Source organism: Telopea speciosissima, chromosome 4 (genome assembly GCF_018873765.1).
Source record: "Telopea speciosissima isolate NSW1024214 ecotype Mountain lineage chromosome 4, Tspe_v1, whole genome shotgun sequence".
NCBI classification, from domain to species: Eukaryota; Viridiplantae; Streptophyta; class Magnoliopsida; order Proteales; family Proteaceae; genus Telopea; species Telopea speciosissima.
Window position 1 is genome coordinate 25,821,202 of NC_057919.1, and position 22,432 is coordinate 25,843,633.

The 22,432-nt window shown below is 39.9% G+C and overlaps 1 protein-coding gene across 6 annotated transcripts in view; it reads left to right on the top strand.

Annotated features, from left to right (window-relative positions):
* Window positions 1-22,432, top strand: part of LOC122658108 (trimethylguanosine synthase-like) — a 47,173-nt gene that overhangs the window by 21,616 nt on the left and 3,125 nt on the right. For all 6 annotated transcript variants that reach the window (XR_006332419.1, XR_006332420.1, XM_043853001.1 and 3 more), the window contains exons 4-5: window positions 2,447-2,538; window positions 21,225-21,348. Coding sequence is in view for 4 of the 6 variants with exons in the window: in XM_043853001.1 (XP_043708936.1) it covers window positions 2,447-2,538; window positions 21,225-21,348 (216 nt within the window). In the remaining 2 variants the exon portion in view is untranslated. The remainder of the gene's footprint in view (window positions 1-2,446; window positions 2,539-21,224; window positions 21,349-22,432) is intronic.

Here is a 22,432-nt window from a genome sequence, read left to right on the forward strand (position 1 = left end):
GTCATAGAGGGAGCGAGGTCTAAGCTAACCATGCCTTCTTCATCACTTTTCCTATGGTTATCTTAGGCCTGCCACTAGCTCTTTTGGTTCCCGCAATCTGAATCAGGTCGCTCCTTAGGACCGGGGCATCCGAAGGCCTCTGTTGAACATGGCCATGCCACCTCAAGTGACTCCTTCTAAGTATATCATGGATTGGAGCTACTCCCAGCCCAACTCTAATATAGTCATTCCTTACTTTAACCTTCCTAGTTTTCCCACACATCCATCTCAACATCTTCATCTCTGCAACGCATAGTTGTCAAGGCGGCAAGGTGACCCAAGGCGGTGGAGGGGTGCTTAAGCGCTTAGGTGACCAAGTGTTATATTTTTATTTCCCCTCTTTTCTAGCATTGTTTAGTATGCTACAATATGTACCTTATATCATCAAAAATCAACATTAAGCCACATCAAGTCATCAAAAATCAACATTAAGGCACAGCAAGTCATCAAAAATCAATATTAAGCCACATCAAGTTATAAAAAATCAACATAGAAATAGAAGACAACAGAATTGAAGATGCAAGCTATTGGAAGTTTGAAACAATCAAAACATATATTTTGTTTATATGTTCTTGGAATTGGTCATTTTCTGGCATACCTAGTCTCACATTTGGTTTATACTGTTCTTAGATAATATAATTTTATCAATAAGTAATTAACCTGCTCTCGATTTAGAGAAATGTTTTTGTTCTCTAAGAAATTTGATTGATCAAATGATTTATTTTTACATGAAACTTTTCGTATTAGGTAGAGCATAAAGCCAGCTTTCCAACAAATCTAAGATTGTTTAAATCTGATTTATATTGAAGGAGTTCTGTTCCGGTCAAACTTTATTTGGTGTGCACGAATGCTATCAAAATTGCTTTGAATGAAAATATTTTTTTAAATATCAAAACAAATGGATATTTTACCGCACTTTTGGTTTTTAGCATTGTTTTAGCATGCTAAGATATATGAATTTTTAGATTTGAGATAAACCCCAATATTAGAAAGTTGAAAATTTCACCTATTGCCAAAAATCGAGTTTTTGTTCTTGAACTAAGGGGGTTGACATTTTATTCTTTTGGAATTTGATTTTTTAACTATTTTTATTGGATTCAAATAGGGGGTATTTGCTTATTTATGAATAATATCTTAAGTAAATGAATAAAAACATTTACTTAAATGATATTTGGCATAAATAAGTGCCAGAACCTGGTTCAATACCAATTAAACCAGTGCAAGGTGCCCTACAATAAGGTGGCAGCTGTCTAGGCACCTAGAAATCCGCCTGGACGCCTAGGCGAAGCCTTGACAACTATGCTGCAATGCCAAGTTTTTTTTATATGACACTTCTTCACAGTCCAGCATTCTGCACTATACATCATAGCTGGTCTGATGTCAGTCTTTTCAAAAATTTCCTTCTAAGTTTTAAAGGAATACGCCGATCACACAAAAATCCGGACACACTTCTCCCTTTCATCCACCCTACTTTAATCCTCTGGGCGACATCGTCTTCTATGTCACCCTCCTTATTTACGATTGATCCCAGGTATCTACTGATGCTGTTGATGCTTGAGTGGATATTGCTACCTGAATGAAGTTCTCTCTGTGCTCACTGGCATCTACCACTACTGTTTATGCTCAAGACTGATGCGGCTTTTAATATCTGTTCTTCAAGCTGGAGCCTTTGATATGTATACTCCAGCTTGAGGGGGAGTGTTAAAGATATATGTCGTGGGGTGTTTGATGTATACCACGATGGAGGGAGTGTCCCTATCGTGGCTGGATATTGTCTCTTAGCTTTATTTTGTCTTATTTCGTTGTTAGGCTAGATATCTATTTCCTAGTTAGAGTTGGACTTCTATTTTATTTTCTCTAGCTAGCTGTACAAGGAATCACTTTCCATGTTTAGATGTAACTCTTTTGGTTATTATATAATAGTGGTAGCAAGGACTGCTAGAGTAACAATTCTGCTCTCTTGCAGTCTCATCTCCTACTTCCTCATCCTTCTCTTCTTCCATTCTTTCTTTTCTCTCTCTCTCTCTCTCTCTTCTATTGCAAGTACGGGTTATAGGTTCTGGGTATGCCGCAAAAAGAATTGTGGCAAAGTCCTGCTATCAGGTTAACTACATTAGTGTCATAAATAGGCCATGGTCTATAGTGTTGATGTTAATGGAGCTATATATTGTATAAAACTGAAGGATACTTTTAGTTATGTCTTGTACTTTTGAAATATTTTTGGTGCAAAAATGATGACTTTATTTATTTTTTGATGATTAAAACGATAACTTTATTTGTGCTGTACTGAATGATGATTTGAGAGTTCATATTTTTAAGTTATGCCTATGTGATGGATGATGCTGCAGCCTTGAAACATAAAGAATGCCCACTTTTTCTCTTATCTTATTTGTTTGAATTTCATTAGGGAGACGTGGTGTTTCTCTCACCACCATGGGGAGGCCCAGCTTACAGAACCATTAAGAATTTTACCCTTGATCTGCTCAAGCCAAAAGATGGGTATGTTATGGTGTGCATTTATTCATTCTCTTTGATTGTAATAAAAAGCATTTCCTCTGCTCAGCAGCAAAAAAAATGTACTTCCTCCTATTGAATTATTTATTGCATTGGGACTGATGGATTAAATATTTAACCATCGGTCTGCTGAAGTAAAATTGTGGTGATAAGAAAGAGTCTTATTATCTGAGAATGCGGTTGAAATATGCTTTGAGGATGGTTTTCACAATTTAATAGTGGAGGGTGATTCAGCCACTGTTATATCTTGGATGAGGTTTGTTCATAGCATAAGGAGGCCTCATATCGAATCTTCCCAAATGAATTGCCCATTCATATGGCATCCAATAGATGTGTGATTGTTTTGAGTCTGCCTCAGGTTTGTTTTATTTGCTCTCTGAGTCTTAAGATATTCTCATGTCTTGGGTTTTGTAATGTAGCTTTTTTATATTAAAAAAATTAGTGTTCTTCTGTCTATAAAAAATTATTCACCTATTATTTATTCGTAGAATTTTAGATGTGGGGTTAAAGTGGTACCAAAATGGTTCTGGTAAATTCTTCTGACTTCAGATATTCATGTTGCATTTTTTGACACACGGAAACATAAAGATACAAAAATGTTTTGTTATGTTTGGGGTCATTTTCAATCATTTAAATGGTAGTGAATACTTTAAGCATTAGAAAACCTCATATCAATCCAGAATAGCTGAGCTTAGGCACTCAAAGTAGAAACCAGAATTTAGCAACTACCAGAAATAGGAACTCCCAAAATAGTAACTCAGATTTAGCAGTTGTTGAAATTAGAAACGATATTTAAAAAGTAACAAAAGTAGAAAGCAATAGAGTACCAAAAATAGAAACTAGAACCAGAAATTAGAATGTAATGGAAAAGGTTCAAAATAAGGAACTGAGATTTTACCGGAAGTTAGTAACTAAATCAAGGAATGGCAATTGAGAACCAATTCAGAAGCACATAACAGATTTAGTAACCAAGCAGTACTGAAATATTAAGGGAATCAGAATTAGTAACTTGCTGTAAAAATAGAAGTAGGGACGGTTATCAGTGTTGTAACAGCACTCGAAACCAGGCAGTAAACTGCCAACAAAACAGTGACACAATGGGCTGATAATAATTGGCTGTAGAAATCCAGGTCTTTAATAGAAGAAGGGAAAGAAGATAAAAGATATGTAATGCAAAGTCGACCTCGAACCAGGGAAACCAGCGTGAGATCGATTGCAGCAGGATCGATACAATGAAAAGGACAAATTAAAAACTTCAGCTTTTTTTTTTTATTGCTATTTTTCTGTTACATATGGAGAACATAAAAGGGAAAAGAAGAAGAAGAGAAGAAAGGGGTATAGAGGATTCGGCTCTCACAACCAGGCTCCTATTAGCCCTAGGATTTTGGCTCTCCCAGCCCTTCATGTCACAGCCACTGGACAAGAGAATCTTTTGCTTCAAAGCAATATTTTTTCATTCAACTATTCAAATCGTCTCCTTTGGCTTCTAAAAGCCTTACATATAAATAGGCAGCAATAACTTGCTCCTCATGTAACAAAAGAAATAGAAACTTAACATAATTAGAAACTAATATTTAGAAACTAAATATTGCATAAGAATAGAAACTAAGTTGGATCTTCTAAATAAAAGCTAAGCCTACTTTCTAAATCTGAAATTAGAAACTATCCAAGACTCTATTGCAATGAAATATTCTTTCTAAATTTGAAAATAGAAATTAGAAGAGTGAAAAGAATCTCAACAATCCTCCTCTAAGCCAGCTGTCAAGGTGGGCTTGCATCACTATTCATGTGAACAGTAACTCGTGGTACTGTTCTCGTGAACAGTAACTTCTCTTGAATTTTATTTGTGCTATTTTCTTCTTTGTGCTTCGATCTACATCAGTATGTTAGGCCTCTCACCTAACAATGGAGAAGGAGTCCCATCAACTCCAACCTTGGCATCCCACTAAGGTTTCTCTACTGCATCCCACAGTATAGCAGTTTTGAATTCCACAAAATCATGCTCCATCGCTTACAGAACTCATAAGCTCAAGGCTAATCTTTTTTCTCAAATCAATGGTAGTGGGTTTGATCCCCTACCCTTCATTTATAACTTCATGGAAACAAGCAAAATAGGAAACCCCCTATGTATGGTAGGGTGAATCCTTTACAAATTAAGTCTTCTTCAAAATAGAAACCTATTCTACAACATTACAAAATTAAAGCTAACTACTTAATCCCGTATAAGGCTTAAATCCCTAATATTTGAGCTTATAGAATCTGCCCATTACAATAATAAACCCAAAATATAAAGCCAATGGCCCATACAATCAATTGGACACTCAAAAGTACACATATTAGTCCATTCTTGGTCCAGTTTGATGGTCTGGTTTGCTGCTGGTTTTCTTGTTATCTAAACTACATCAATAGATAGATACCACATGCTGATGAGGTAAGCTAGGCTGAAACAAAGCCAACACTACCAAATCTATGAGAAACCAGAATTGCAGTGAACCAGAAAAAATCGGTTGCTTGGATGAACACCAAACTTGGATCAAATGCAGATAAGGAAGACAGGAATAACATACTAAAATTTGGGACCTTTTAACCTCTGGTTAGAGAGATTTGAATGTCTGAAGTTCTGCAACTCAGAATAGACATAACAGAAATCGTATGCCAGTAAACTTAGATAAAACCTGAAGAATATTATGTGAGGAACAAAAGCAAAGGTAGATATAGCAGTGAAAGTATGAAACACAAAATAGAGATCAGAAGTCATCCAAAATAGGTATCGGTTGGATGAGGAAGGCTTGCTGGAAAACTCTGCAGAACAGTAAAGAAGAAAAGAAAAGGGAAAAAGAAGAAGGGAAGAAGGGGATATGATTATAGGCTTCACCACCACTGCGGGAAAGGCTTCGCCACCAGTTCCAAACCAAGGATTCACCACCTTGGTTTGCACTTGCTTCACCACAAGGCTACTCTCAACATTGCCACTGAAGAGAAACATTCAATTGAACAATAGCCTAAATTCTCATTACATGGAATTAGAAACTAAGTACTTAATCCCATATAGACCTTAAATCACTAATATTTGGATTTATAGAATGGGTCCGTTACAATAGAAAGCTCAAAATTAGTTAGCCAATGACCCATATAATCCATTGGGAACTTAAATTTGGGCCTGACTATTAAACTGCGGGTTCAACTTGATCAAAAAACTGTACCAAACCCAACTCCGAAAATTCTTCTTCCAAGGTATGTGATATGCATCAACTCTCCCCTGGCTTGAAAAGACTCGACTTCGAGTTTTGGTAAGTTCAGAGATCAATTGCATGTGGTGCACGTCCAGCTCCAGTCCATAAAAGTATTCCAGCCATTCATGGTATTTAGGGATGTAGTCCTCGGGACGTGGGTTCCTGTCCTCGAAAACCTTGGGTGGAATCACGAACTCAACATGTTCTATCCCCGGATCAATCTCAGTTGTGAAGGGTGCATTCCTAAGAGTCTTTAGAACAGCTTCGTCAATCTCCATTTCAACTGTATTGTCGAGTTCCTTAGTCACGACCTCACCGTCAACTGTCTTAACCTTGTTTGCTTCAACTTCTTCAATGTAGGCCTCCGTAGTAGGAACTAGGAACATCAAGCATTGTCTCTTCCTTGTCATCACCAGGTGTTGGAATTTCACTTCAACTTTGTAACAGTGTCTGAATGGTAAAATCAGTAAACAAAAGAGAAGAGATGAGATGGCAGAGAAGGGGGGTTTGACTACAGAAAAATAGTTGATACTAGCAGTCCCCCCCCCCCCCCAAAGCCTTTATCCTTTTTTGGAAAGAGTATATAGCAACAGACTCCTATTTGTAATAGGAAGCAGAAATAGAAACTAGTTACAACTCAAAAAGACTAACTTAGAAACAACTCCTAAACTCACTAGGACTCCAAGACACCAAGTCATGATAGAAAGGAAAACCCCCTATATTGTGTTACAATAATTAACAAACTTCAGCTTTGACTTTAGGTTCCTATTCTTTGATTGATGCTCTCCTATTTTCCTATGGTGGTATAAAGTTGAGATCAGTATGTAAAGTAGAGGGTAATTTTGGTATGCCCCAATTTTGCTGAATTTGAGCTAATCGTTTATCCAGTTGCCTCAACTCCCAAGAAGTTGATTAAGGACATTTTGTGTGTAGGCCATCTCAGAGGGACTTAATTTACTGCTGGCCATAACTTTGATACCAAATGATGAGGTAAGCTAGGCTGAAACAAAGCCAACAGTAACAAACCTATGAGAAACCAGAAAAAAATCGGTTGCTTGGATGAACACCAAACTAGGATCGAATGTAGAGAAGGAAGAGGGATAACATGCTAAAATTTGGGACCATTGCATGTCTGAAGTTCTGCAACTCAGAATAGACATTATTGAGATTTGTTATCATAGGGGCAAATCAGTCTTTGATTTATGTTTATTTCTGTCCTTAGTTGGTTTTATTATGTAAGGACATTCTTGTCCTTTCCTATTTTTTCTCATTCTATTATATTTATATAAGGGAGCAGACCTGCGGCAGACTAACTAATTCTGTCTGCAGGTTCTCTCTTCTCTTGAGACTTGCGACATCTCTTTTCTCTTCTCTTTTTCTTTCTTCTTTTCTTCTTTCTCTCCATGCTCTGATCTGATTACAAAGTTCTGGTTTACTAACATGGTATCAGAGCTCTTTTAATCAGATTAGAGTATTGCCCAAGTTTCTCTTCTGATCTCTCTTTTGCGATTTTTTCTTGTGGTGTGCAGCAACCTATAGCTGTTCTACCTCTGGATTAAATCTACTCCTTTTAACAATTAATGGAGTGATTTTCTGTTCTATTTATCTACTGTACATGGCTATTTGGAGTTTTACACCAACCATTATTGAAGATTACTGAAATCGATGTCAGAGACAAAACCCTGACAAATATCGACTTTCACTGGGAAGCTGTTTTCTTGGAGTTCTACGATTCTGGCCTTCTTTCTCATCAACTTTATTCCTTCGTGTGGTCTTTGCACTCTGGATTGGCTGCCTTTGCTACCTCATTAAAAGTTTTTGGCCTTCTCTCTGGAAACCTGAGATTGATTTCTTCTACAACCTTGGAATCGATTTTTGGGCTGGTGTTTTTCTGGTGTGAACTTGCTGCTGGTTGGTGCTACTTCCCTTATTGAAGAGTATACATCTCCCTTCTATCAGTAGCTGGTGTTGGTTGGTGTTGGTTGTTGCTGCTGAATTCTTATCTTCTACTTCACAATCGGTTGCTGTCCTGGGTGCCCGCTCTCATCGATTTGTGAAGGATATTTACTATGGCTGATTCGGAGACTTCTGACAATGTCAATGTTCAGATTACCTCTATCAAGTTGAAGGGGAATTCTAAATACTTATTGTGGGCACAAGCTGTCCGGGTTTACATCTTAGCTACGTTATCTCTCCTCCTCCAGAACCTGATTCCAAGGACTATAGCAACTAGAATATGGACAATGCTATTATTCTTATTTGGTTATGGGACAGCATGGAGCCAGATAGTGCTGCCAATGTCATGTTCCACGCCACGGCTAAGGGGGTGTGGGATGACCTCAAGGAAACATACTCTCAAGAGAAGAGTATGGCCCGGATTTTCGAGCTCTATGAAAAGTTATTTCAGTTTCATCAGTCAGACAAATCCCTCCAGGATTATTACAGTGCCTTTAAGGGCATGGTTGAAGAACTCAATGTTTTCCAGCCACTTACCACCGATATTGAGAAGTTGAAGGCCCAAGGAAATGAATTTTTTGTCTTTAAATTTCTGGCTGGGTTGAATCCTAGCCTCAAAGCCGTAAAGGGACATCTTCTTGTTGGTGAATCTGTCCCCACATTGAATGACACCTTCTCTCGACTCCAACGCATCGTATCTCCTAGTTCCAAGCCTGAAACCAATCCTAAGGAGAATTCAGCTTTTACTACTACTACTACTAGAGGCCATGGTAGAAGCTGTGGTTTAGGGGGAGGATGTGGTTTTGGTGGTCGAAATTCTGGTGGGCAGCATGGTGATAAAGCAGCCCGGTTATGCTCTTATTGTGGGAAGACAAATCACACTATTGATACTTGTTGGTCCAAACATGGGAAATCTGAATGGGCTCAAAACTTGGCTAATCATGCAGCTCCAGAAGATGGTACTGATCTTGTTACTCCTAATGATGCTAAGGCTGGTTAGACCGTGGGAGAGTCTTCTGTCAACCTCCGTGATGAGATGCAACACCTAATGCATCGTATCAAGAGTCTAGAGTCATCCACTTCCACTACTGGGGCATCCACTACCGCTGCCACACTGGCTCATACAGGTACACCTGCTGCTTTCTTTTCCACTTCCACACCCTGGATCATTGATTCAGGGGCTTCCGCTCATATGACTGGTAAGTCATTAATTTTTAGTTGTATTTCATCTGATTCCCATACCCCTCCTAGTATTGTGGCCAACGGTTCTTCCACACCCGTTACCGGTCATAGTACTGTTTGTCTTAATTCTAATATTTCCCTTTCCTCCATTTTACATGTTCCCTAATTTCCTTTAAGCCTTCTTTTTGTGAGTCAACTTACCAAGAATCTGAATTGTTCTGTGACATTTTTCCCTTCTTACTGTGTTTTTTCAGGATCTTCACACGAGGAAGACGATTGGTGGAGGGTGTGAACGAGATGGGCTATGTAATCTGAGTGGTGCTGCCCCTTCTGCTTCGGCTGCGGCTACTACTGTTGGTGGAGAGTCCCCTTTTAGATGGAATTGTAGGCTAGACCATTTATCTTTATCTAGGTTAAAGATTGTTTTTCCTCCGTTTAAGACTTTGAATAAATTAGAGTGTGAGGCTGCGAGTTGGGTAAGCATCATCGTGCTACTTATCCCTCTCGTCCTTTGTCCCGTAGTACTTCTTTATTTTCATTAGTGCATTCAAATGTATGGGGTCCTTGTCGGGCAAGTAGTAGACATAGTTTTCGTTATTTTGTGACTTTTGTGGATGATTATTCCAGAACTACTTGGCTGTACCTTTTAAAGGATAGATCAGAATTTTTTACTGTGTTTCCGAATGTTTGCAATGAAATAAAAAATCAGTTTAATGCTTCTATCAAGGTCTTTCGGTCTGATAATGCTTTGAAATTTGTTCAATCTGAGATATCCTCTTTTTGTGTTGCTAATGGAATAATTCATCAAACTAGTTGCTCCTATACTCCTCAACAAAATGGAGTAGCGGAGAGAAAAAATAGGCACTTACTTGAAGTTGCCCAGGCCCTCATGTTGCACATGCAAGTGCCAAAACATTTTTGGTGTGATGCAATTCTTACTGCTTGTTTTTTGATTAACCAAATGCCTTTATTTGGTCTTGGTGACAAGTTACCTTTCTCTGTTTGTTTTGTTCATAATCACCATCTCCATGGTGATAAATTGGACCCTCGGTCAACCAAGTGTAACTTCTTGGGTTACTTTAGGACCCATAAGGGATATAGGTGTTATGACCCGCTTACTAGGAAACAATTTGTCAGTGCTGATGTCACCTTCTTTGAAGGTACATCCTATTTTTCGGATCAGCCTACCGTGTCTAGTGACCCATTAGCTGTGGCTGACTCTCCTCCTATTCTCGCCATTATTCCTTTGTCTACTCCACTACAGGTGTACTAGCACAAGAGGCACTTTGGGCAGCTCCATTCAGATCCGACTGGCCCTTCTGCATCGCTTCCTGTACCTTCCTCAACCTCTGGTGGAGATCCAACCTTACCTACTTCTTTTGCCCTTCCAGCTGATCTGGATCTTGATGACCTACCAATTGCCACTCGGAAAGGTAAACGTTCATGTACTCAAAAGTCTTTAGTTGCCTATCCAATTGAGAAGTTTGTCTCCTTGTCCCATCTTCCATCTTGTCCTCATAGCCTTGCTACTGCCTTATCTTCTTATACTGTGCCTTGCACTCACATTGAGGCTCTTACTATCCCTGCTTGGAAGAATGCCATGGATGTGGAAATGGATGCCTTGCTGACTCAACATGCATGGGAGTTGGTGGATTTGCCTCCTGGTAAAGATCTGGTTAAGTGTCGGTGGGTGTACACTATTAAGTATCATTCTGATGGGTTTGTTAAGCAGCTTAAAGCCCTTCTGGTTGCTGAGGGGTACACCCAGACCTATGGTGCTGACTACTTTGAGACCTTCTCTCCTGTGGCTAGACTGAACTTTGTTCGTCTTATTATCTCACTTGCTGTGAATTTTGATTGGCCTTTATACCAGCTGGACATAAAAAGTGCTTTCATTTATGGTGACTTGCTTGAAGTGGTTTATATGGAGCAACCTCCGGGGTATGTTGCTCAGGGGGAGAATAGTAGACGTGTGTGCAGGTTACACAAGGCTATTTATGGGCTGAAACAGTCCCCCTGAGCATGGTTCGAAAAGTTTAGTTCTATGTTATGACTGATTGTGGTTTTACTTAGTGCTTCTCAGACCATTCTGTGTTTGTTCACCGCCAAGGAGAGAAGTTGGTGGTTTATGTTGATGATATAATTGTGTCAGGAAATGATGAGAGTGGGATCAAGGAGGTGAAAAGTTACCTACAGCAGCACTTTCAAACCAAAGATTTGGGTCAGCTTCACTACTTCCTTGGGATTGAGGTTATCCAAAGTAAAAAGGGAATCAGCCTGTCCCAAAGGAAATATGTTTTAGATCTCCTGACCGAAACTAGTATACTTGCCGTAAAGCCGGTGGACATTCCTATGGATTCTAATCACAAGTTTGGCTCTGATGATGGTGACGGTCCTGAGGATGTACATGCCTACCGAAGTCTGATTGGAAAGTTGCTATATTTGACAGTCACTAGGCCAGATATATCCTATGCTGTTGGGGTTCTCAGCCGGTTTATGCAATCCCCATGTAAGTCTCATTGGGATGCAGAAGTTCAGGTTCTTCGGTACTTGAAGGGAGCCCCTAGGAAGGGACTGATTTATTGTCCAAATAGACATATGGAGCTTGTTGCCTATTCTGATGCAGATTGGGCAGGTTCATCTAGTGATCGTCAGTCTACTACAGAGTATTATACCTTTGTTGGAGGGAACCTGGTTAAGTGGCGAAGCAAGAAACAAACCACTATTGCCAGGTCCAGTGCTGAAGCGGAGTATAGGGCGATGGCTCATAATACTGCCGAGTTGATGTGGATTAGGTCTCTCCTTCTTGAGATGGGGTTTCCTGTTCCAACCCCTATGAAGATGTTTTGTGACAACCAGGCAGCCATTTATATTGCTAGTAATCCAGTCTTTCATGAGAGGACCAAACATATAGAGGTGGATTGTCACTTTGTTCGGAGCGCCGTCTTGAAGAAACTTGTTGAGACTCTTTTTGTCTCTTCATCTGATCAGGTTGCTGATGTGTTCACAAAGTCCTTGTTTGCTCTTGGGTTTCGGTCGTGTTGTAAAAAGCTGAGCATGGGTGATTTATATGCTCCAGCTTGAGGGGGAGTGTTGAGATTTGTTATCATAGGGGCAAATCAGTCTTTGGTTTATGTTTATTTCTGTCCTTAGTTGGTTTTATTATTTAAGGGCATACTTGTCCTTTCCTATTCTTTTTCATTCTATTATATTTATATAAGGGAGCAGACCTGCGGCAGACTAAGTAATTCTTTCCGCAGGTTCTCTCTTCTCTTGAGACTTGCGACATCTCTTTTCTCTTCTCTTTTTCTTTCTTCTCTTCTTCTTTCTCTCCATGCTCTGATCTGATTACAAAGTTCTGGTTTACTAACAGACATAACATAAATCATATGGCAGTAAACTTAGATAAAACCTGCAGAATATTATGTGAGGAACAAAAGTAAAGGTAGATATAACAGTGAAACACAAAATAGAGATCAGAATTCACCCAAAATAGGTCTCAGTTGGATGAGGAAGCTTGCTGGAAAACTCTGCAAAAACAATAAAGAAGTAGAAGAAAAGAAAAGGGAAGAAGGGGATATGATCATAGGCTTCACCAAGTGTGTGGGAAAGGCTTCACCACCAGTCCCAAACCAAGGATTCACCACCTTGTTTTGCATTTGCTTCACCAAAAGGCTACTCTCAGCATCGCCACTGAAGAGAAACATTCAATTGAACAATTGCCAAATCCCATTACATAGAATTTGAAACTAAGAAAATAGAAACTGACTACTTAATCCCGTATAGGTCTTAAAAAAAGGGCATACACAGTGCACGAGGATCCCTAATGTAATCCTAGATTTGAAAAGTCAAACTAGGAGCCAATCAACCAGAATCTGCTATGAACTGGGTAATTTGGCTTGGTCAAAATAGGTAAAAATTGTGAAATTAGGGTTAGAGTTTGATGGGACCTAGGTTTGATGGTAGGGTTAGGTCAAGTTGATGTAGGGGAGTCTATCAGTGAAGGTCTTGTTAAGGTTTAATGGTTGGAAGTGAGCTGGAATGGAATTGCAGCAGTTTAGGGTTAGTGTTTTGGGTTTTTGAAAAGGGAATAATGGTGGAATCTAGGGTTTAGAATGGGAAATTAGGGCAGGTTTTGGATCGAGTTCTCCTTAGGGTGAGAGGGAAATTCGATTCAAATATGGGGGTATTTTGATGGCTGGTTTGGTCTGGCAGAATTTGTGTTATTGGAATGATGTTCAAAGATGGAGGGGATGTTAGGTTTGGTGGTTTAGAGGATTAGAAGAAGAAGGTTAGATTTGGGATGAATCAAACTCATTGTTGTTGCAGAATTCCCTTGGCAGCAGCTTGTTTGATTGAGAAACTTGAATAAAAATTGAATCTTTATCTAGAATTTGACGGAGAGCTTCAAAAGAATCACCTGGACTTCACACCTCAAGGTGTCAATTGGATCAAACGCCAATCCCACCAACGAACCACCCGGGCTTCCCACCGCAAGGTGTCAATCAGATCAAACACCGATCCCACCAGCCTTGATCAAACACAAGACAAAAATCTTCAATGGAGAAGAAGAGCAGTAAAAGCTTTTCATTAATATCAAAATTCCTGTTCAATACTTGCCCCCCTTACAACCTTATATAAAAGACTCAAAAATAGACTCCTACACTAAAAAGGAAAGGCCTAACCCAATCCTTAACCTATTGTGTAACTTAAACTGACTAGGAAACTAAAATAGACTCAAAATAGAGTCTTAATCCAGCCCAACTAAACACTTGAAAGAAAAACTATTAAAATCACTTAAATTGAACCATCGGTTCAAACTTCAAACAAGTTTTGGACCGGTTCAATTTAATACACTAAAACATGAAAATAAACTAAGTATAAAGACTAATCCCGTATGCAACCTAATTACCCATATTTTAGGTCCATAAAAGCTACCTATTACATTGAAAACCCATGGGATCAAAGGCCCAACATATACATAACCCAACTCAAGGCTTATTTCCAAGAAAATAAACCCTCTTGGTAACTTATTTGCATCACTCCCGCCACCACTACGGGGTCTATGTCTCAATGGAGCAACCTTACTGTTGCGTTGAGGTCCACACTCTCCCGTATAGGCCTTAAATCCCTAATATTTGGGTTTATAGAATGGGTCCGTTACAATAGAATACTCAAAAATACTTAGCCCATGACCCAAATAACCCATTGGGAACTTAAAATTGGGCCTAACTTATTGAACAGCGGGTTCAACTTGACGAAAAAAACTGAACCTAACCCAAATCTGAATATTCTTCTTACAAGGGATGTGATCTACATAACATGTGCACTATGAAAGTAAGAGGGAGCACCTTTTGCTTACCCCAGTGACCCAGGACCATTTGCCATGTGACAAGACTTATGGAAGGCATAATAAAAGAGAGAGTTAATGGTGATTGGCCTAAAAACAACTAATTTCTACATCCAGAGGCCTAATAGGTGGACAGAGCTTTGTCCCAAGCCCCTTGATTATGTCTGGGTCCACATTTAGCCGATTTCCATGCCTGAGCCAGTATCCAGGCAGAGATAATCAACCCCAAGCAGTTACAGATTTGACAGAGTTGATTGCCTTGCCTAGGTGATGAAGTCAGCATGATGTCATGAGCGTTTATTGCTCATGACTCCACTTTTCTATCCCCCTCTCCAACAACTCTATTTCAATGGTTCTTTTCCAACGGCTCTATTCCAACTTCTCTTTTCCAATGACTCTATACCAATGGTTCTTTTCGAATGGCTCGTTTCCTTCCCCTGCCGTGAACCCATGTGAGTTTGAGGTCCTCTTGTGGTGAGTGAGTCCCCAAGAGACCTAGTGTTATACTGTTATGTGGTCTTCTCTAACGCTTGAGTTAAGTGGTCCGCTTTGATCCTGATCTTGACCTTGATTGCAAATTTTGCAATAAAACTCTTCTTTGTTTTATATCTTATTTTGCATTTTCATTTTGAGCTGCATCAACTTGGTACAAGAGAAAATTCTGATTCTTGTAGTGAGCAGGTTCCAGAATCAATCCAAAATTCAAGAAACGAACTTGACAACGGAGAAGGTTGTTAAGGATCATTTCGCTGCTTTGGTAGACTGGAGTAAACCTCTAGTGTTTGACGAAGTGCAGCGGAAGGATTACCGGCTTTGGCGCTTAGGAAAATGATGACCATTTCAAACTTGAGGACGCGTTTTTCCAAGTAGGGGAGAATGATGAAGTCAGCATGATGCCATGAACATGTATTGCTCAGCACTCCACTTTTCTCTCCCTCCAACGGCTCTTTTCCCTCTTCTTATTTATTTGTAATTGTTATAATATCAGAAAAATAGTTAATCTGACCAGAGGTAGAAGAGGAAGAAAGAAGAGAAGAGGAAGAGAAGGAATCCACGCAAGCCCCAATGGAGGAAGGGACCTGCGGTAGAATTGAATGTTCTATTGCAGGTCAGCCAAGGATATATTAATAGCAAAATAAGAAAAATACTGGACAGAACTGCCCCTACATAAACCGATACAATGAAAGACTAAAATAAATAAAGGAAAAAGTCTTATCTGCCCCTATAAACACGTATTTCAACACTCCCCCTCAAGCTGGAGCATATATATCTCCCATGCTTAGCTTGTTACAACAAGAATGAAAACCAGGAGCAAACAAGGATTTGGTGAACACATTAGCAATTTGATCAGATGAAGTGACAAATGGTTTCTCAACCAATTTCTTCAAGACGGTGCTGCGAACAAAGTGACAATCCACCTCTATATGCTTGGTCCTCTCATGAAGGACCGGATAACTAGCAATATAGATGGCTGCCTGGTTGTCACAAAACATCTTCATAGGGGTTGGAACTGGAAACTCCATCTCAAGAAGGAGAGAGATCTAATCCACATCAACTCCGCAGTGGTATGGGCCATAGCTCTATACTCTGCTTCAGCACTGGATCTGGCAACAGTGATCTGTTTCTTGCTTCGCCACCTAGCCAGGTTTCCTCCAACAAATGTACAATAACCTGTAGTAGATGGACGGTCACTAGTTGAACCTGCCCAATCTGCATATGAGTAGGCAACAAGCTCCCTATGTTTATTTGGGCGATCAATCAACCCCTTCCCAGGGGCTCCCTTCAAGTACCGAAGAACCCAAATGGCTGCATCCCAATGAGACTTACAAGGGGATTGCATGAACTGGCTGAGGACCCCAACAACATAAGTTATGTCTGGTCTAGTGACAGTCAAATATAACAACTTTCCAACTAAGCTTCTGTAGGAGTGAAAGTCCTTAAGACCCTCACCATCATCAGAGCCAAACTTGTGATTAGGATCCATAGGAATATCAACTGGTTTTGCAACAAGCATACCAGTTTCAGTCAAGAGATCTAATGCATACTTTCTTTGGGACAGGCTGATTCCTTTTTACTTCTGATAACCTTAATCCCAAGGAAGTAGTGAAGCTGGCCCAAATCTTTTGTCTGAAAAGGCTGCTGCAAATAATTCTTCACCTCCTTGATCCCTCTCTCATCATTTCCCGACACAATGATGTCATCAAAATAAACAACAAGAACAACCAATTTCTCTCCTTGGCGGTGAACAAATATGTAATGGTCTGAGAAGCACTAAGAAAAACCAAAACCAGTTACAATGGAACTAAACTTCTCGAACCACGCTCAGGGAGAATGTTTCAGCCAATAAATGGCCTTGTGCAGTCTACACACACGTTCACTATTCTCCCCTTGAGCAACATACCCGGGTGGTTGCTCTATATAGATCTCTTCGAGTAAGTCACCATAAAGAAAAGCATTTTTAATGTCCAACTGGTACAAAGGTCAATCAAAATTTACAGCCAAAGAAATAATGAGGCGAACAGAATTCAGCCTAGCCACAGGAGAGAAAGTCTCAAAATAATCAACACCATAGGTCTAGGTGTATCCCTTAGCAACAAGGCGAGCTTTTAGCTGCTCAATAGACCCATCAGAATGATACTTAATAGTGTACACCCACCGACACTTTACCAGGTCTTTACTAGGAGGTAAATCCACCAACTCCCACGTATGGCTAGGCAATAAGGCATCCATTTCCACATCCATGGCTTGCTTCCAAGCAGGGATAGCAAGAGCCTCAGTGTGGGTGCGAGGAAGGGTATAAGTGGACAAAGAAGTAGCAAGACTAAGATGGCAGGATGGAAGATGAGATACAGAAACAAAATGCTCAATGGGATAGCCAACTAAAGATTTTTGAGTACATGAGCGTTTACCTTTCCGAGTAGCAATAGGTAAGTCATCAGGATCCGGATCAGCTGTTATGTCAAGAAGAGCAGGTAAGCTGGGATCTCCACCAAAGGTTGAGGATGGTACAGGAAGCGATGTAGAGGGACCAGTATTATCTGTATGGACTTGTTCAATGTGCCTCTTGCGCCGATACACCTGTAGTGGAGAAGTGGATATGGGGACAACAGTAGGAATGGGAGACGGGTCAAGACACCACTAACGGATCACTAGGAACGGTAGGTTGATCAGAAAAATAAGATGTACCTTCAAAGAAGGTTACATTCGCACTAACAAATTGCCTTCGAGTCAGAGGGTCATAATACCTATACCCCTTTTGAGTCCGAGAATAACCCAAAAATATGTACTTGGTTGACCGAGGGTCCAATTTATCACCAGGAAGATGAAGGTTATGAACAAAGCAGACACACCCAAAAACTCGAGGAGACAGGCTGAAAATCGAAACACCAGAGAAGAAAATCGAAAAAGGAAATTTATCGGCAAGGATAGACGAAGGCATACGGTTAATAAAAAAACAAGCAGTAAGAACTGCATCATACCAAAAATGTTGGGGCACTTGCATATGCAGCATGAGTGCCCGGGCAACCTCAAGTAAATGCTTATTTTTCCATTCCACTACCCCATTTTGTTGAGGATTGTAGGAACTACTAGTTTGATGAATCATTCCGTTAGCAACACAAAAAGAAGATATCCCAGTTTGTACAAATTCCGACGCATTATCAGACCGAAAAATCTTAATAGAAGTATTAAACGGGGTCTGTATTTCATTGCAAAAACTTTGAAATACATGTAAAAATTCAGACCGGTCCTTCAAAAGATACAACCATGTAGTTCGGGAATGGTCATCCACAAAAGTGACAAAATAACGAAAACCATGTCTATTACTTGCATGACAAGGACCCCACACATTGCTATGTACTAAAGAAAATAAGGACGGACTACGGGGCATAGAACGAGATGGATAAGTAGCACGATGATGCTTACCCAACTCGCAACCCTCACACTCTAACCTATCTAAAGACTTGAACTGCAAAAAGAAAATCTTTAATCTAGACAAAGACAAATGTCCTAGCCTACAGTGCCATCGAAAAGGGGACTCTCCACCAATAGTAGCAGCGGCAGCTGAAGCAGACGGAGCAGCACCATTCAAATAATATGATCCATCTTTCTCAGACCCTCCACCAATCGTCTTCCTCGTGTAAAGATCTTGAAAAATACAGTAAGAAGGGAAGAAAGTTACTGAGCAGTTCAAGTGTTTAGTAAGTTGACTAATGGAAAGAAGACTTAATGGAAATTGAGAAACATGTAACACAGAGGAAAGGGAGGTTAGAATTAAGACAAATAGTGCCATGCCCAGTAATAGGCGTGGAGGAACCATTGGCCACAGTAACAGGAGGAGTGTGAGAGTTGGATGAAATAGAACTAAAAATGGAAGACTTACCAGTCATGTGAGCGGAAGCCCCCGAATCTATGATCCAAGGTGTGGAAGTAGTGGAAAGGAAGGCAGCAGGTGTACCTGCATGGGCCAATGTAGCAACAGAGGTGGATGAACCAGAAGTGGAAGTGGATGTCTCAAGACTCTTGATACGGTGCATCAGCTGCTGCATCTCATCACGAAGGTTAGTGGATGAATCTCCCACGGCTGAACCAGATTTAGTGTCGTTAGGTGTAACAAAATCAGATCCATCTTCAGGAGTCGCATGATTGGCCAAGTTTTGAGCCCATTCAGGCTTCCCATGTTTGGACCAGCAAGTATCAACAGTATGATTAGTCTTCCCACAATAAGAACACAGTTGGGCAGCCTTGTCAATTTGCTGTCCACCAGAACCACGACCACCAAATCCTCATCCTCCCTCTGAACCACAGCCTCTAGTAGTGGTAAAAGCAGAATTTTCCTTGGGAGTGGTGTCGGGTTTGGAACTAGGGGAAACAATGCGCTGCAGCCTAGAGTAGGTGTCATTCAAAGTAGGGACAGATTCACCAGCAAGTAAATGCCCTTTGACATTCTTCAAACTAGGATTCAAACCAGCCAAGAACTTGGATACAGAAAACTCATTTCTTTGGGTCTTCAACTTCTCAATATCAGTAGTAAGCGGCTGGAACATATTTAGTTCTTCCATCATGCCCTTAAAAGTACTGTAATACTCCTAAAGAGATTATTCGGATTGCTGAAATTGGAATAACTTCTCATAAAGGTCAAAGATACGGGTCAGACTCTTCTCTTGAGAGTACGTCTCCTTTAGGTCATCCCTAACTCCCTTGGTAGTGGTGTGGAACATGACATTGGCAGTAATATCCGGCTCCATGTTGTTCCATAACCAAATCAAGACAATAGCATTCTCCTTCATCCAGGTACTGTAATCCTTAGAATCTGTTGGAGGAGGATCAGAAGTGATGTAGCTAAGTTTGTCCTCAGCTATAATGTAGACACGGACAGCTTGTGCCCAAAGCAAATAGTTGGAATTACCCTTCAGTTTGATGGAGGTGATCTGAACATTGACAGTATCATGGGGAGTCTTCGAATCAGCCATAGTAGAACCCTCACTTCAAGAATCGATAATGGGGACAAGCTAAGCCATGGGGCAGCAATCGACTTGGAAGAAACAGAATGGAATAGCAGCAATAAACCAACCTTCAAAGAATAAAAAAAAGTGCAGTCAGCAGCAGAGAAGCCAGTCAGCCAACAGTAACTAACCAGCAACACACAACCAGAGGCAGCCAGCCAACAAGAAAAATTCGATGGCAGGGCTTTGGAGAAGAAAAGTAGGGCTTTCAAATATGCAGCAAAAATAGTACACTGCAGTAGCAATCAACCATCATAAATAGTTCAAAAAAACACAGAACTTCATAACTGAACACAGCTTCAACAACCAGCTTCCCATATGAGATCGATAGGTGTCAGGGTTTGCTCTGGAGATCGATTCTTGCAACATTGATTGTGGTTGATGTAGACATCCAATCATCAACTAGTAGCAGGTAGATAGTAATAAAATCACTCCATTAATTATTGATAGGAGTGGAATTAAACCATAGTAGAAGCAGCTATGGCGGCTGCACACCACAAGGGGAAATCGAGAAGAAGAGATCAGCAGAAAATCGAGGGGAAACTCCAATCTGATTAAGAGTGCTTTGATACCATGTTATAATATCAGAAAATAGTTAATCAGACCAGTGGTAGAAGAAGAAGAAAGAAGAGAAGAGGAAGAGAAGGAATCCACGCAAACCCCAATGGAAGAAGGGACGTGCGGTAGAACTGAATGTTCTATTGCAGGTCAGCCAAGGAGATTTTAATAACAAAATAAGAAAAATACTCTTAAGGACAGAACTGCCCCTACATATATCGATACAATGAAAGACTAAAATAAATAAAGGAAAAAGACTTATCTGCCCCTATAAACACATATTTCAACAGTAATAAAAGTAAGTGGATGATGGTTTAAGGTATCGGAAATCGGATTGGGATTGGTCTCGGCCGATACTGATCCAGATCAAACTGAATCGGTCCGAATCGGACACAATTGTCCCCTTTTTTTTTTATAATAAAAATTGATTTTTATTCCTTTTTTACCCTTGGGTCGTACCAATGGATCAGTATCGGATCTGTCAATATTCGGGATCGGCCTCAGTTGATACCAATCTGATCCAGGCGATTTGACCAATCTGATCCCGAGATTACGAACCATGTCACTGGTGAGTGAGTCTCATACTTGTGTGAGAGTCCCTAAGAGACCCAGAGTTATATGGTCCTCTCTGAACCTTCTCCTGTACCTGTTCCTCATTTCGGAATAAAGCTCTTCATCATTTTCTATCCTATTTTGCATTTTCATTTTGAGCTGCATCACTAGGCCAAGTTTGGATAGTGTAGATGATGTCTAAAATGAGTGCTGTTACACCAGGGTACGCTTAATGTAAAGTTCATTGCAAAATTGAAATTGATTTTCTTAAATTGTATGACATGAGATTAGTGTGTGTTTTGTTATTTCTAAAAACTAATTACAGTGTATTTCCAGGTATTCAATCTTTCAAGTAGCTCAAAAAATAACACCTAATATTATCATGTTCTTGCCTCGAAATGTTGACTTGCAACAAGTTGAAGAACTTTCTTGGTTATCTTCCCCTCCTTTAAATATTGAGGTATGACCTTTTGCCTGATGGATCACTACATGGTTAAAAGGTGTTTGTTTTTTTCTTTTCTTTTTTATTTGGGCGGGGGGGGGGGGGGAGGGGAGAATGCTTTCACTGTTTCCCTTCCAGGTATTGTGTTATAAGATGGTCAGTTCACCATAAATCATTTATATATAATTATAAATTTCCTTATTACATTGCATATACTTCCTCTGGTTTTATTTTTTCTTACTGTGTTTGTGTTTTGGTGGGGGCATGTCTCTTCCTTTCACCGATATGTTTGTGTTCTACATCAAATTATTTCTCTATTCAATTCCTGACTGTCCAGATCATTGTGTCACATTCTATCTCACTGAGGCTCCGTTTGTTAACAATCCCGCTTTGCAAGAGTGATCCTGAGGTGGAAATGATTTTTCCTGATTCGTGAGTGTGATCTGTGGGAGTAGAATTGGCGTTTGATAACCCGATGTTGGAAGCGATTCTGAAACAGAATAAGATCAGAATCAACATTTGGAAGGCACTTTACGGAATCATTTCTGTTACTGCACCAGATAATTACGAAAATGCCATTATCACTTCTGGTTTCCATTGCAGCATAAAAGAACTAGTAGACCAACAATGCTGGCCACGTTTTAACTTGTATATCAAATAACTATGAAGATGGCATTTTGATATCAGGTTAACACCAAAAAATTAAAAAAATGCCATTATCATTATTGGCACTACACACTAGAATTACAGCAATGCCAATAACAGTTGTGGATTGCATTGCATCATACAAGAACCAATGCGCCAATAATGTTGGCCACGTGTCAACTTATAGAATATGAAATAAGTACGACTGTATGACATTTCAATTAAAATAATTGGAAATATTTGGGGTTTGTAGTGATCTCATCTGGGGTTCTATTGAAAGATGGTGCTATGATAATTTCCTTCGCCAGTTTCAAAAAAGCCTTCAACACTATTCCAAAAAACCGACTAACAGTTTCCTTGAGTGCTGGAATCTTTCTACAGTTGCTCTATTTCCATCCTTCCCTCGAATTGTAAAGATGGGCATTGTTATTGTTTCTTCTACCCTAATATAATGACT